At 42.7% G+C, this 17,098-nt stretch overlaps 1 protein-coding gene across 2 annotated transcripts in view; it reads left to right on the top strand.

The window, feature by feature from the left end:
- LOC121534889 (ecto-NOX disulfide-thiol exchanger 2) overlaps positions 1-17,098 on the top strand; it is a 271,267-nt gene that overhangs the window by 213,059 nt on the left and 41,110 nt on the right. For both annotated transcript variants that reach the window (XM_041841513.2, XM_041841505.2), the window contains exons 7-8: positions 1,842-2,054; positions 8,940-9,046. In XM_041841513.2, coding sequence (XP_041697447.2) covers positions 1,842-2,054; positions 8,940-9,046 — 320 coding nt within the window. The remainder of the gene's footprint in view (positions 1-1,841; positions 2,055-8,939; positions 9,047-17,098) is intronic.

A 17,098-nucleotide genomic window follows, 5' to 3' on the forward strand; every position in this document is an offset into this window, starting at 1 on the left:
TATTGAAATAGATAAATGAGGCTGTCAATGAGTAAGAAATTCACAGGTTTCAGCTTTCTCAACCAAATAAATCTGTTTTCGCTCTCAAGTCACTCTTTATACATAGAAAAACAACAAAATTGGATGCTCTAAGTCCACAACAATGCTTAAACCACATCAGGAGACCACTTGAGGCCTGGGAAAATTCAAATTTTCAATTCAAATGAGCAGGCACCTAACACTATTGTTTGGTTAGCAGTGTTTCTGTAGTGCACATGAGATGGAGTTTGCAAAACAAATGCCCACTGGATTGATGCAAATAATGATAGCTAGTTAACGTTTCATTTTTGGGAAAGCCTTTCCATTTACCAGAAGACGGTTAGGCCTGTCATTAGCATCGCTATATTTTTCCTGTTGCTTAATTGTTTGAAACCTGGACGTTTTACTTCATGTTATGAGGCATGTCTGACCTTGCTTCAAAGTAGCCTGTAGCCAAAATCCCACCATAGAAACGTGGAGGCAATTATTTTATAAAGACTTCCTCATATGCGCTCTCCTGTTCTATTGGTTTTCAAATCAACTTTCTTTAATTGTCTAGCAGCCAAAGGCATTATCCTAGTCATATTAACAACCCATGATAGTTATTGCATCCCTAACAAATATTTCCATCACTGTCCATGAAACTGCTGTGTTTTCCCGCAAATTTTGGAACATTTGAGCGTAGGCCTACCGCCATGTGCACATTGCTGCCCTTAAAATTTGAAGAAATAATAGTTTATCAACATTTTAAGCTAAACATTCTGATCTGTTCCATCAGCCTTATTAATTGATACAGCGTATACCTCCAGTACGCTACTTTGATACATTTACATGTACATACATTTACATTTTCGTCATTTAGCAGACGCTCTTATCCAGAGCGACTTACAAATTGGTACATTCACCTTATGATAGCCAGTGGGACAACCACTTTACAATATTTTTTTTTGGGGGTGGGTAAGGGGAGGGTAGAAGGATTGCTTTTATCCTATCCCAGGTATTCCTTAAAGAGGTGGGATTTCAAGTACGCATTGTGGGGATTAAAAAGTAAGTATACGCAACTCCCACTGAAAAAAAAGTTGGTATACTGTGTATACCTGCGTATACCCTCCACTACACTACTGAGTGTTATTAACAATGAAAATCAATAACACTCTTGTCTCTTGACATCACCTTATCAGTCTACGACCCAAACATGAATGATGCAAAACAACATCTGTTGTTCATACAAAGGCATTTGAAACATTTATTCCATTCATTCAATGCCCTCTAGTTAACATTCAGAGCAGGACTGGAGAAAAGCCAGAACCTGTGGTGCCATTTAGAATGAATTTTAGGGATTTCATTAAAGATATCACTATTCTCTCTCCTACCCTCTCTCCTCTCCTCCCTCCCCTCTTTCCCTATTATCCCCTCCGTTCCTCTCCTCTCCTGCTATCAGCTTTGGGCTGAATTAATACACGTTTTTCTCTAATGGACTGTGACACATCAACGTCTCCACGGAAATGGTTTGGTTGGCAAACACTGTGACTTCCTGCTTCTCTGCCATCTCTGTGGCGCCTCTCCTCTCAGTTCACTATCTGGCCATGATACATAGGACAGAATAACTTTCAAACCATTAAGATCCTCCTGGATTATTTGTCATTTAATTCAGAAATTCATGTTCTATTTCCTAATTCTGTTTCAAACCACAAATGGATTCTTACCCCTAAACCTAACCCTAACATTCAATTTATTTTAGCCACTAATCGTAACTTTAACCCTAACAAACCTAGCCACTGACCCTAACCTTTAGTCTTACCTTAACCCTATCCTCTCCTCAGATGAGGCAGCGTTTGCGGATGCGGTGCGTGTGCTGCTGACCTGGGTGGAACGCGGCGAGGTGAACCGTCGTAACGCCAACAACTTCTATTCCATGATCCAGTCGTCCAACAGCCACATCCGCCAGCTGATGAGTCAAAAGGCCGCCCACGAGAAGGAGATGGAGGAGGCCAAGGACAAGTTCAAGAGCGCCCTATCTGGCATCCTGGCACAATGTGAGTACACACTAGGCTGACACATCACACAAACACAGAGGGAAAGAGAACCATGTCTCACTTCAGGGTCAACATCAAACCACTCGTGGCGTTCTCTTGAGGCAACGTCACATTGTCCCTCTAAAAGATCCCCACACTCAAGTGATTTTCATGTCACAAGTTCACTTGCCCTATTATTACAGGCCAGTGCTCCATACATGATGGATCAAATACTCGGGGACATAAAACAGAAATGGTCTTTTCTGAAAACACACACACACACAACTGGGCACAAACCGAGCAGAGCATTTCTGAAGACCCCCTCTATGGGAATACTCTTTGAAGGAGTAGATTAGGAGCAGTTTGACTGCTGAAGGCCAGTGATGGCAGCAATAACACTGAAAAGGTTATTTAGGGAGCTGTTAGCTACCTTTCTTAGCCCATCATCATTAGACCCAGAGTGGCCATCTCTCTCGCTCCATCTCCCAATCTCTCTCTCTCCATCTTTATTCTCTTTCTCCCCGCTTCCCTCTCCCTTACTCTCTCTTTCTCTCTCTGTCATTCTCTCTCTGTCTCACCATCTCTCCATCTCCTAGTGATTGACACCTCTAACACCTCTGTCTGAGGAGAGCAGCTGTCTGGCAGATTCACTAATGAGGCTTTTAGGTGCTGAACTCACTGTCGACTCCTGTAGAGCTGACCCTGGGTCAGTCAGAACCATTAGACTACCCGGGTCAGCCAGAGACATTCAGATAGAACAAGTACCTGGGTCAGTAAGAGACATTAAGATGGTACCAGTACCTGGATCAGTCAAACATTCATATAGTACCAGTACCTGGGTCAGTCAGAACCATTAGACTACCTGGGTCAGCCAGAAACATTCATATCTTACCAGTATCTGGGTCAGCCAGATACATTCAGATAGTACCAGTACCTGGGTCAGCCAGAGACATTCAGATAATACCAGTACCTGGGTCAGCCAGAGATATTCAGATAGTACTAGTACCTGGGTCAGCCAGAGACATTCAGATAGTACCAGTACCTGGGTCAGAAAGAGACATTCAGGTAGTAACAGTACCTGGGTCAGACAGAGACAAGGACCAAGGATATAACACACTCCCATACACCTGGGGGAAATAGAGATATAAATGTCTGAGTTTGCAGGAACCTGTGATGGGTGGAGCTACCTTGCACAAGGACTATTTGAACTCACTCGAGTGATCATTGAATGGCGATGATCTGTCGAGTGGCGCAGTGGTCTAAGGCACTGTATCGCAGTGCTAGCTGTGCCACTAGAGATCCTGGTTCGAGTCCAGGCTCTGTGCCACTAGAGATCCTGGTTCGAGTCCAGGCTTTGTCACAGCCGGCCGTGACCGGGAGACTCATGGGCGGCGCACAATTGGTCCAGCGTCGTCCAAGGTAGGGGAGGGTTTGGCCGGCAGGGATGTGGGTTCGTTTACCACGGGGGGCCAGTATGAAAAAAATAAAAAATAATAATACATGTATGCATTCACTAACTGTAAGTTGCTCTGGATAAGAGCGTCTGCTAAATGACTAAAATTAGGCCTGTGAAATATTGATAGCACAGACAGTAACTTTTATACTAAGTACTCTTTCTATTGTAGGATTAATGAAACCTCAGCTTCAATGACTCTTGCTTCAAAGACAATTGAATATGATTGACACCAACACAATCGCCACAGATAGACACAACGATCATCACATAGACATAACAATCATCAGAGATAATAAAACACTTCACAAAGAAACACCTATGATTTAACAACTCTTTAGCCACGTGATGCACTCTAAATTCTCACAAAAAGCATGCTATTGTATACCTCTTGTGTGTTACCCTAGTATTTAGGAGCAATGTTTATTTGATGAGAAAGAAGGTAAGTTTGCTTTTGGCCCCACAAGTACAGTATCTAGGGCTGCATGTAGAAATAGTCCAGTGTAATCTCCCCCAGAGGTCTGACACAAACTCCTTTAGTTAACGTTAGCCTGTGTTAGTCTGTGGACAGCTGATCTGAAGGAACCCACAGCCATAGAATCAAAGTAAGTAACACCTCTCTACATGAAATCAACTGGAAGAAATGAAATGAGTCATATTGATGATTGAAAAGCCAAAAGGGAAAATGTAGACCTGACCTGATTCACAACTGCCAATGCTAAGAGCATGTATGAGTTCAGATATATTTGGTGATACACCACCTACAGTATTGTGTTAGTATGGACATTGAGATGGACCACATAATCGGTTTTGTTTATACAGTGATATATTTGAAAGAACAAAGTGGGTCTCTCTCTCTCTCTTGTTCTCTTTTGAAGGCCACCCTCCTCCATCACAAGTCATACAAACACTTATTTATATTCAGGAGTTTGTCTTTCTCTGCGGTTTCACCCTTACAAATGTCAACACAGACTGGTGTCCTGGGAGGCAGGGATACACTGTCGTTCTGTGAACAATAGCCACATCCATATTTACCAGGCTTTCTCACAGCTGCACATTTGTTTACATAGACATGCTGTTTCCAAATGCAATATAATTCAATATCACACATTCCTCCATTTTGGCATTTGGTTGTTGTCACCTTGAATTGAAGGGTTATTTTAAATAACCTGCTCTGAAGCAGGTTATTCAAACGGGATGTGTCCCAAATGGCACCCTATGCCCTATATAGTGCACTACTTTTGACCAGAGTCCTGCCTCATATTTCACTCAGGATGATCTTTATAGACGATGACAATCATTTCACAGCTGGATTTGGGTCTGCGTCCATCATGTTTGGTGGATTTCAGTTGGTCTTCTATGAGATAAACCTGCTTGACAGATAGTTAATGGCCTCATTTAGAAATGCTTGCATCTGCACACACATAACCCTAGCTGGAGTCCTACAAATAACAACAAAGAACATACACTTATCCAACAGCTTTCTCTCTGAGTCACACACACACACACCCATAAAAGGCGAGGCCACAACCTTGTACACTTTGCTCTCCCCTGCCTTCCCCATCGATCTCCTCCATCAAATTAAAGGATTCTGAGAAGCCGCTATTGATCTAGACACACTCCTCTCACTGGACCCTTTCTTCCCTCTCTACCTCCCTCCCTTCCAAGGCCACAACTCTGGTGGCCCTATTGACTCCCCCCTGGGTTCATTAAGAGAAACCCTTAACATGACATGTTCCGATCTAAAGCTGTGGTAAAACTGTGGGAGTGTTCATGCTTCCACATTGAGCTTCACAGAGTGGAAAGCTGACCAGTTCTTTAATACTGTATATTATGAGTTGTTGAACATTTATATCACCATGTTTTGTGTGAGTACTCTGTCTGGACAATCTGTGATTTATGTGTTGCTGCATTATATCAGCAGGTGAGTAAATGGGTCATTCTGACACGCACACACATATACACACACACACACAGTACCAGTCAAAAGTTTGGACACCTACACATTCAAGGGTTTTTCTTTATTTTTACTATTTTCTACATTGTAGAGTGTGCAAAGCTGTCAAGGCAAAGGGTGGCTACTTTGAAGAATCTCAAATATAAAATATATTTTGATTTGTTTAACACTTTTTTGGTTACTACATGATTCCAAATTTGTTATTTCATAGTTTTGATGTCTTCACTATTAATCTACAATGTAGAAAATAGTAAAAATAAAGAAAAACCCTTGAATGAGTAGGTAGGTGTGTCCAAACTTTTGACTGGTTCTGTATACACACACATATATACACACATGTACACACACATATACACACACATACATTGCCTTGCAAAAGTATTCATCCCCCTTGGCGTTTTTCCTATTTTGTTGCATTACAACGTAATTTAAATAGATTTTTATTTGCATTTCATGTAATGGACATACACAAAATAGTCCAAATTGGTGAAGTGGAATGAAAAAAATAACTTGTTTCAAGAAATTAAAAAAATAGAATAACGGAAAAGTGGTGCGTGCATATGTATTCACCCCCTTTGCTATGAAGCCCCTAAATAAGATCTGGTGCAACCAATTACCTTCAGAAGTCACATAATTAGTTAAATAAAGTCCACCTGTGTGGAATCTAAGTGTCACATGATCTGTCACATGATCTCAGTATATATACACCTGTTCTAAAAGGCCCCAGAGTCTGCAACACCACTAAGTAAGGGGCACCACCAAGCAAGCGGCACCATGAAGACCAAGGAGCTCTCCAAACAGGTCAGGGACAAGGTTGTGGAGAAGTACAGATCAGGGTTGGGTTATAAAAAAATATCTGAATCTTTGAACATCCCATGGAGCACCATTAAATCCATTATTAAAAAATTGAAAGAATATGGCACCACAACAAACCTGCCAAGAGAGGGCCGCCCACCAAAACTCACGGACCAGGCAAGGAGACCATTAATCAGAGAGGCAACAAAGAGACCAAAGATAACCCTGATGGAGCTGCAAAGCTCCACAGCGGAGATTGGAGTATCTATCCATAGGACCACTTTAAGCCGTACACTCCACAAAGCTGGGCTTTACGAAAGAGTGGCCAGAAAAAAAGCCATTGCTTAAAGAAAAAAATAAGCAAACACGTTTGGTGTTCGCCAAAAGGCATGTGGGAGACTCCCCAAACATATGGAAGAAGGTGCTCTGGTCAGATGAGACTAAAATTGAGCTTTTTGGCCATCAAGGAAAACGCTATGCTGGCGCAAACCCAACACCTCTCATCACCCCGAGAACACCATCCCCACAGTGAAGCATGGTGGTGGTAGCATCATGCTGTGGGGATGTTTTTCATCGGCAGGGACTGGGAAACTGGTCAGAATTGAAGGAATGATGGATGGCGCTAAATACAGGGAAATTCTTGAGGGAAACCTGTTTCAGTCTTCCAGAGATTTGAGACTGGGACGGAGGTTCACCTTCCAGCAGGACAATGACCCTAAGCATACTGCTAAAGCAACACTCGAGTGGTTTAAGGGGAAACATTTAAATGTCTTGGAATGACCTAGTCAAAGCCCAGACCTCAATCCAATTGAGAATCTGTGGTATGACTTAAAGATTGCTGTACACCAGCGGAACCCATCCAACTTGAAAGAGCTGGAGCAGTTTTGCCTTGAAGAATGCTCAAAAATCCCAGTGTCTAGATGTGCCAAGCTTATAGAGACATACCCTACAAGTATTGACTTTGGGGGGGTGAATAGTTATGCACGCTCAAGTTTTCAGTTTTTTTGTCTTATTTCTTGTTTGTTTCACAAGAAAAAATATTTTGCATCTTCAAAGTGGTAGGCATGTTGTGTAAATCATATGATACAAACCCCAAAAAAATCAAAATAGGAAAAATGCGAAGGGGGGTGAATACTTTCACAAGCCACTGTATACATACACATATACACACACACACACACACACACACACACATACACACACGTATACACACACACTCACATACATATACACACACATATACACACACACACACACACACACACACACACATATACACACACACACAAATTATGAGAAACAAAAAGTGTTATGACAATTAGCACAGTCTCACAATCTCTAGCTTTATCTATTTTCCCCTATTGACTCATTTCTCCACTCCTGTGATTGACACACTGAGGGTGTTTTCGTTAAATAATCTGAGGCTGGTTGTTAAGACCAGGCCAGCTGTCAATCACAGGAGTGGTTAGGAGGGAGTGATGAACAGACAAGTGTCTTCCAGCAGCCCTCCTGCTCCCTCTCCTACTCCAGCCCTGAATCAAAGCTGTTCTCCATCTCTCTCTCCATCTCTCCTCTTCCTCAGGCTCAGGGATATGACCACCCACCATCTCGCTCTCATCCCCAAGTCACTCAGCCGGGAGACTCTAGATTCCCTCTTTCATGTCTGATCAGATTTATCTCTTTCTGGAGGGTCTTTATTAATGATTGGTCATAATATGTAATGATATACAGAGACATTAAGATCAGCGCTCCTATCTAACCCACAATGAGGACAGTAATGAGGAGAGCCAAGGTGCATCCCAAATTGCACCCTGTTCCCTAAATGGTGCACTACTTTTGACCAGAGCCCTATGGGCACTGCGTAGGGAATAGGTTGCCATTTGAGACACAGCCTCGGTCTCAGATAGAAACAGGCTTTTCCTTCATTAGGTCTCAACTCTACACTCTTTAGAATCTGAGGCAGCCTTTGATTATGGCATTCAGAGCGTCTGAGTGTCGTAGAAGGTGAGAGGTGTTGTGGTAATTAAAAACAGGAGAGGTTTTAGAGGAAAATAGGGTTTCAGTTAGTGGTAGAGACTTTACTTTGATCTCTTTATAAGATCTCTATGTCCCTTCAGAGAATTCCCTTGTTCAACAGTCAGTCTCTACTGAGTCTGTATCACTGTGGAGGAGAGGAGAGAAAGAGGAGCAGGTAGTGTGTGTGTGTGTGTGTGTGTGTGTGTGTGTGTGTGTGTGTGTGTGTGTGTGTGTGTGTGTGTGTGTGTGTGTGTGTGTGTGTGTGTGTGTGTGTGTGTGTGTGTGTGTGTGTGTGTGTGTGTGAGTGAGTGCTTGTGTACGTGTGTGTGTGAGGCCGTGGTCAGGGCAGGGGTGTGTGTGAGTGGAGCAGGAGCCTGCTGGTAGCGGTCTGATCTTCCTGTTGCGTTTTGCACAGTCCGTCTGCTGTTTTAGGACGGGCTCTCTGTGATCACCTCAAGACGGGGTGGGGTCCGTCTCCACCTCACTCCAACTCAGCTCACATACCCCACTCTCGACTCTGACCCAGAGCTGTACTATACTATATAGAACAGAATAGAACATTAAAAACACATAAACATACAGTAAGGTGCCTTCCTACCTGATTCCACTTTCTCACTCCTCTGCTCCTTCCCACCCGCCCGCTCTCTCTCTGGACGGTAACTGGCCCCTGCATCCCCCGCCACAGTTGAGCAGATTGTGTCTGTATTCCACGCTGCTTCCAAACAAAAGGCATGGGACCATTTCTCCAAAGCTCAACGCAAGAACCTGGACGTGTGGCGCAAGCAAGCAGAGGTTGGTCCTTTACTTTTTCTACAATTATTTACGCATTCTATTCATTTGGTGAAGTGCAGTATAGTCTACATATTATTGTGTCATTTATGTGAGCATCCCCATCTCTCCAATATTCCAGCCTCCAACTACTTTTTGTGAAATTCATGGTGTTGTCTTGGCAGGATGATTTGTGTTAGAGTATTAAAGCAAATACCAACTTTAAAACAAGGCTCAACATTAGCCTTAGCTTAATATCAATGGTAAAAATAATTGGTCCTAAAATGGAAATTTGTGGTATTATTTTAGTAGTATAAAGGAACTGAGATTGTAGAACATCAACATTAAAGTAAATGCTAGAGCTAGCCTAATAAACACAGGATGAATGCTAGGCTACACCCAGGCTCTCTACTTTGTTCAGTCCCCGAGTGGGAGCTCCGGTCAGGCCCAGGTCCAGGAAACTCACCCCTCTCTCCTTTGAAGGGAGTCCAGTCCGGTGAGTGGTCAGTCTCACTGCCAGGAACAGGTAACGGTAGACTCACCCTTTAACTCAACCACAGTACACTGGATATGTCTTTTTTTACATAACACTTCAACACACATTTATATTTTCTTTATTTTATTACTCTCTGACTGTGCTTTCTTCCAATAGGTGAACAAATAACCAAATTTCATGTTTTGTTTGGAGTAACATTTAGGTCAGATTTGTTCTCTATTTTCTTCGTTGTTTCCAACAAACACGGCATTAATTACCACAAACACGTTTCCCTCTTTAATGGAGGGTGTTCAAGTGTGGCGCTGCTGTCATTTTAGGGCCAAACGTGTAAGTTTGATCTGGGTAGAAATCTCTGAGGGAGTCAGTGTGTAATTAACAACCTAATCTCTATCTCACAGCAACACTGACACAGTCACCATGGATCACAGGCTGGAGATGGTGTATCTCTCCTATGGAGATCCTAGTGCAAGAGATAGATTACAAACTAGTGGAACAGACTCATTACAAACTGTTGATGCACGTTGCCAGTGGCAGTGTGTGGGGTGTTCTGTAAAGTGAGAATAATTTTTATGTGCAGGTCATGTGTAACTGACGGTATACATTTTGATGGGTTGGTAGCTGTGTGTTTGGGTGTGTGTATATCATGGTGGACTCACTTAGAGGTATAGCTGGTATGTCTTGATCTCAGACTGTAGAGACTCTTCTGCTCTAAAGGTAGGTGTGAGGTGGTGTGTGTAGACTAGGTACATCACTCCTCACTAAGCAAAAAATTACAACTTAAGCCTAATTTATACCTTGCGTATATACGCAACACAAGAACCCAAGTCTATTATTGCAGGGCTGCACTTGTCTGTGTACGTTTGCTACATAACTACACAGGACCGCGGTTTTGCATAGGTAATTGTAGTTCTTGTGTTGGGTACTGAGTAGGGTATAAATTAGGCTTAATACACATAAACATGACATTGCCTTTTTATTTTTCATAGCATGGAGCTAAAACATACCTAAACACATCTCAATGAAGCTCTATGTGAATATTAATGTATTAAAAACACACAGTTACATTACAGTACAATATAATACAGTACAATCCCCTGCAGAGCTATGAAAACGCTAATGACACCGGGAATAGAACTCTGGAGAGTTAACAACTCATACTGAGAACTGGAACTACCTCTGAGTGTGTTGATGCATATTAATACTGTTGGCTGTGAATATTCAGTTATTGTGATCCAGCAACACTATTCCCTACAGAATCATAAACATGCTAATGGTGATACCTAAAACTGAGCTCTTAACACACATGCATCACCTTCTGTTGTAAGTGTAAACGGGTTAATGACGCAGGTTTACCCTGCTACTGTCAATGGACATCTCTGTCGTCACCAGGGCCAATCTTCTATTGTTCTACTTGACATCATCTCTGTCGTCACCAGGGCCAAACTTCTATTGTTCTACTGATGTTGTCAGACCTTGAGTCTCAGGGATCAAATCCTTCGAGGAATATTAGAGCTCTCTTATTGCCAGGGAGTTTATTTATTTATAGACCGTGTCTTTCAAAGCAGACTGTTGTGGCGTGTATGTGTCACTGTGCTGTAAATGGAGAACAATGATGTTGCAGTCACACAGTAATACAGCAGAAAATACAGCAGTTTAGTGTTGCAAAAATGTTCCAACATTTCCCCCAAATTCCTAGGTTTTCCAGAAATCCTAGTTGGACGATTCCGGATTTCCTGCTTATTCCATCCTGATCCCAGGAATCTTCCAACCAGGATTTCTGGAAAACCTGGGAATTTGAGGAAGTATTTTCCCACGCTACAGCAGTATCTTTATTGAAGGTCTCTTCTGTATTTATCAGACAACAGGATGCACAGAACAGCAGGACTGGTAGATTGCAGGAGTTTCACTCTCAGTCTGACACAATCACAACAACCATCTGCTACCTTCCATCCATTCATTTATCCATTTGCCTCCTCACACAGTCACTCATCCATTTACCTTATTTATACATTTACCTATTCAGATCCATCCCATTTATCTATCCATCTATCCAATCACAGTGTCATTCCACGAAATGGGTGCCTTTTGCTTCCCTTTGATATTTTAAGTAGAAATGATGCACTGATATTGAATGATAAAAGCCAGTTATTTTAAATGAAGTGCACTTTAATATAGACCAGATGGAGAATTTAATACAACAGATTTGTTATATGAATAAAGGCTTGCTAAAATGCCAAAATTAAGCATCTTGACATGTCCCTCCATCAACCCTGTGTCACTTCTAGGAAGATTTCAACACACTTAATCCAAACATTTCTCCATGTTTCACCATCATTGTCAAAGCCTAGTTATTTTGCTGCTTTGACAAAGTAATTTCGAAACATTATTATTTATATTCATGTGATTAGTGATGCATTTACGTCTGTCCCTCATTTTAAGGCCAACCCTGTTATGCAAACCATTTCCTCCTTTTAAAAAATGGACCATTCCACTAAGTTAAATTATTCACAACAGGGGACATCATGGGTGTTCTGAACAGCATGGTGGAAAAGGAAGGAAGTGTTCTCTCTCTTTTTAGTCTATTTATAATTGTTGGTGGCCGAGCTGAACACGTCAACCCTCTTCGTTCAATTAATGTTAGGAAAACTTTATTTTATTAAACTTTCATTATGTGTGAAACATGTATCATTCTTAATTTTGTGAACACCATGCTCTTCACCACATGAGGAGTAATGGCCGATCTTCACCTTAAACCTCAACCCTGTTATCGTTAACCCTGTTAAAGGCCCAACAGTAACTTAATCAGTTTGATATTATATATCAGTTGATTTGTACAAGGGATACTTGATCAATGAGAAAATGTTGGATTTATCGCAAACATGCCTTTAAATAATATACTGAACAAAAATATAAACGCAACATGCAACAATTTCAAAGATTTTACTGAGTTACAGCTCATATAAGGAAATCAGTCATTTGAAATAAATTCATTAGGCCCTAATCTATGGATTTTACATGATTGGGAATACAGATATGCATCTGTTGGTCACAGATACACTATATATACAAAAGTATGTGGACACCCCTTCAAATTAGTGGATTTTGGTATTTCAGCCACACCCATTGCTGACAGGTGTATAAAATTGAACACACAGCCATGCAATCTCCATAGACAAGCATTGGCAGTAGAATGGCCTTACTGAAGAGCTCAATGACTTTCAACGTGGCACCGTCATAGGATGCCACCTTTCCAACAAGTCAGTTTGTCATATTTCTGCCCTAATAGAGCTGCCCCGGTCAACTGTTTTAAAAAAAATTATTTCACCTTTATTTAACCAGGTAAGCCAGTTGAAAACAAGTTCTCATTTACAACAGTGACCTGGCCAAGATAAAGCAAAGCAGTGTGATAAAAACAACAACACAGAGTTACATATGGGGCAAAACAAAACATAAAGTCAAAAATACAACAGAAAATATATATAAAGTGTGTGCAAATGTAGCAAGTTATGTAGCAAGAGGTAAGGCAATAAATAGGCCATAGTGCAAAATAATTACAATTAGTATTAACACTGGAATGATAGATGTGCAAGAGATGATGTGCAAGTAGAGATACTGGGGTGCAAATGAGCAAAATAAATAACAATATGGGGATGAGGTAGTTGGGTGGGCTAATTTCAGATAAGCTGTGTACAGGTGCAGTGATCGGTAAGGTGCTCTGACAACTGATGCTTAAAGTTAGTGAGGGAGATAAGAGTCTCCAGCTTCAGAGATTTTTGCAATTCGTTCCAGTCATTGGCAGCAGAGAACTGGAAGGAATGGCGGCCAAAGGAGGTGTTGGCTTTGGGGATGACCAGTGACATATACCTGCTGGAGCGCATACTACGGATGGGTGTTGCTATGGTGACCAATGAGCTAAGATAAGGTGGGGATTTGCCTAGCAGTGATTTATAGATGGCCTTGAGCCAGTGGGTTTGGCGACGAATATGTAGTGAGGACCAGCCAACAAGAGCGTACAGGTCACAGTGGTGGGTAGTATATGGGGCTTTGGTGACAAAACGAATGGCACTGTGATAGACTACATCCAATTTGCTGAGTAGAGTGTTGGAGGCTATTTTGTAAATGACATTGCCAAAGTCAAGGATCGGTAGGATAGTCAGTTTTACGAGGGCATGTTTGGCAGCATGAGTGAAGGAGGCTTTGTTGCGAAATAGGAAGCCGATTCTAGATTTAACTTTGGATTGGAGATGCTTAATGTGATTCTGGAAGGAGAGTTTACAGTCTAACCAGACACCTAGGTATTTGTAGTTGTCCACATACTCTAGGTCAGACCCGTCGAGAGTAGTGATTCTAGTCGGGTGGGCGGGTACCAGCAGCAGTGGTGGCCAGGTGGAAAGCATGGCCAGCCGTAGCAAAATGCTTGTTGAAATTCTCGATTATTGTAGATTTATCGGTGGTGATAGTGTTTCCTAGCCTCAGTGCAGTGGGCAGGTGGGAGTTGGTGCTCTTATTCTCCATGGACTTTACAGTGTCCCAAAACTTTTTGGAGTTAGTGCTACAGGATGCACATTTCTGTTTGAAAAAGCTAGCCTTTGCTTTCCTAACTGCTTGTGTAAATTTGTTCCTAACTTCCCTGAAAAGTTGCATATCGCGGGGGCTATTCGATGCTAATGCAGTACGCCACAGGATGTTTTTTGTGCTGGTCAAGGGCAGTCAAGTCTGAGGAGAACCAGGGGCTATATCTGTTCTTAGTTCTGTATTTTTTGAATGGGGCATGCTTATTTAAGATTGAGAGGAAATTACTTTTAAAGAACAACCAGGCATCCTCTACTGACGGAATGAGATCGATATCCATCCAGGATACCTGGGCCAGGTCAATTAGGAAGGCCTGCTCGCTAAAGTGTTTTAGGGAGCGTTTGACAGTGATGAGGGGTGGTCGTTTGACCACGGACCCGTTACGGACGCAGGCAATAAGGCAGTGATCGCTGAGATCCTGGTTGAAGACAGCAGAGGTGTATTTAGAGGGAAAGTTAGTCAGGATGATATCTATGAGGGTTCCCATGTTTACGGATTTAGGGTTGTACCTGGTAGGTTCGTTGATAATTTGTGTGAGATTGAGGGCATCTAGTTTGGATTGTAGGAAGGCCGGGGTGTTAAGCATATCCCAGTTTAGGTCACCAAGCAGTACGAACTCTGAGGATAAATGGGGGGCAATCAATTCACATATGGTGTCCAGGGCACAGCTGGGGGCTGAGGCGGGTCTGTAGCAAGCGGCAACAGTGAGAGACTTATTTCTGGAAAGGCTCAAACTGATTGGGCACAGACCTGGATAGTTTGATAGAGCTCTGCAGGCTATCTCTACAGTAGATTGCAACTCCACCCCCTTTGGCAGTTCTATCTAGACGGAAAATGTTGTAGTTGGGGATAGAAATTTCAGAATTTTTGGTGGCCTTCCTAAGCCAGGATTCAGACACTGCTAGAACATCAGGGTTGGCGGAGTGTGCTAACGCAGTGAATAACTCAAACTTAGGAAGGAGGCTTCTGAAATTACTGTGCAGAAAACCAAGGCTTTTACGGTTACAGAAGTCAACAAATGATAGCTCCTGGGGAGTAGGAGTGATACTGGGGGGTGCAGGGCCTGGGTTAGCCTCTACATCACCAGAGGGACAGAGGAGGACTAGAATAAGGATACGGCTAAAGGCTTTAAGAACTGGTCTTCTAGTGCGTTGGGTACAGAGAATAAAGGGGGCAGATTTCCGGGCGTTGTAGAATAGATTCAGGGCATTATGTACAGGATATGGAAGGATATGAGTACAGTAAGTGCTGTTATTGTGAAGTGGAAAGTGGAAAGCCTTCCCAGAAGAGTGGAGACTGTTATAGCAGCAAAAGGGGGATGCCCATGATTTTGGAATGAGATGTTCGACGAGCAGGTGTCCACATACTTTTGGTCATGTAGTGTACTTTACAAAAAAGGTAAGGGCATGGATCAGAAAACCAGTCAGCATCTGGTGTGACCACCATTCTCTCATGCAGCGTGACACATCTCCTTCGCATAGAGTTGATCAGGCTTTTGATTGTGGCCTGTGGAATGTTGTCCCACTCCTCTTCAATGTCTGTGCGAAGTTGCTGGATATTGGAAGGAACTGGAAGACGCTGTCGTACACATCAATCCAGAGTATCCCAAACATGCTCAATGGGTGACATGTCTGGTGAGTATGCAGGCCATTGAAGAACTGGGACATTTTCAGCTTCCAGGAATTGTGTACAGATCCTTGCGACATGGGGTCATGCATTATCATGCAAAAACATGAGGTGACGACATTGGGCCTCAGGATCTCGTCACGGTATCTCTGTGCATTAAAATTGCCATCAATAAAATGCAGTTGTGTTTGTTGTCCGTAGCCTATGCCTGCCCATACCAATAACCCCACCGCCACCATGGGGCAATCCGTTCAAACGTTGGCATCAGCAAACCGCCCGCCCATAACGCTGTCTGCCATCTGCCCTGTACAGTTGAACCCTGGATTCATCTGGGAAGAGCACACTTCTCCAGTGTGCCAGTGGCCATTGAAGGTGAGCATTTGCCCACCGAAGTCGGTTACGACGCCGAACTGCAGTTAGGTCAAGACCCTGGTGATGACGATGAGCACGCAGATGAGCTTCCCTGAGGCGGTTTCTGACAGTTTGTGCAGAAATTATTCCGTTGTGCAAACCCACAGTTTCATCAGCTGTCCGGGTGGCTGGTCTCAGACAATCCCGCAGGTGAAGAAGCCGAATGTGGAGGTCTTGGTTACACATGGTCTGCGGTTGTGAGGCAAGTTGGACGTACTGCCAAATTCTATAAAACGACTAATGGTAGAGAAATTAACATTACATTCTTACTTGAGACATCTGAGACATTGTGTTGTGTGACAAAACTGCACATGTTAGAGTGGCCTTTTATTGCCCCAGCACAAGGTGCACCTGTGTAATGATAATGCTGTTTAATCAGCTTCTTGATATGCCACACCTGTCAGTTGGATGGATTATCTTGGCAAAGGAGAAATGCTCACTAACAGGGATGTAAACAAATGTATGCACAAAATTTGAGTGAAATGAGCATTGAGTGAATGTTGGAAGAAGATCTTGGTTCCTTTCTAAACATAGCAATGTGAATTCACAGACTCGGACCACAAAATAGGTGAAGTGAATTGAAAAAGAGTTTAGTCCTCATTCATATGTGAAAACACCCTAAGGGGAATTTCACCCTACTCTAAGCTAGACACAGCCAGCAGCACAGTGGCCGCAGCAGTACACTTATAGGACAGTTATATCAGTACAGTTATACTCAATACAGTATAGGACGTACATTACAGGCAGGCTGCTGCACGCTGCTATCTGCTGTCCCATCAGTGCACCAGAGGGAGAACTCAGTCGTGCTCTGTGACCTGTCATCATGTCTTATCTCATCTCCACTCCTCATGTTCTCTGTGTATCGCTCTGGGTAGAAGTTGCCCTTAGGTACAACTCTAGGATCAGCTCACCCTCTCAATATCCTAAACATACCGATTTAGTGGGAAAGCAAAACTAACCTTAGATCAGTG

Source organism: Coregonus clupeaformis, chromosome 2 (assembly GCF_020615455.1).
Source record: "Coregonus clupeaformis isolate EN_2021a chromosome 2, ASM2061545v1, whole genome shotgun sequence".
Classification (NCBI taxonomy): domain Eukaryota; kingdom Metazoa; phylum Chordata; class Actinopteri; order Salmoniformes; family Salmonidae; genus Coregonus; species Coregonus clupeaformis.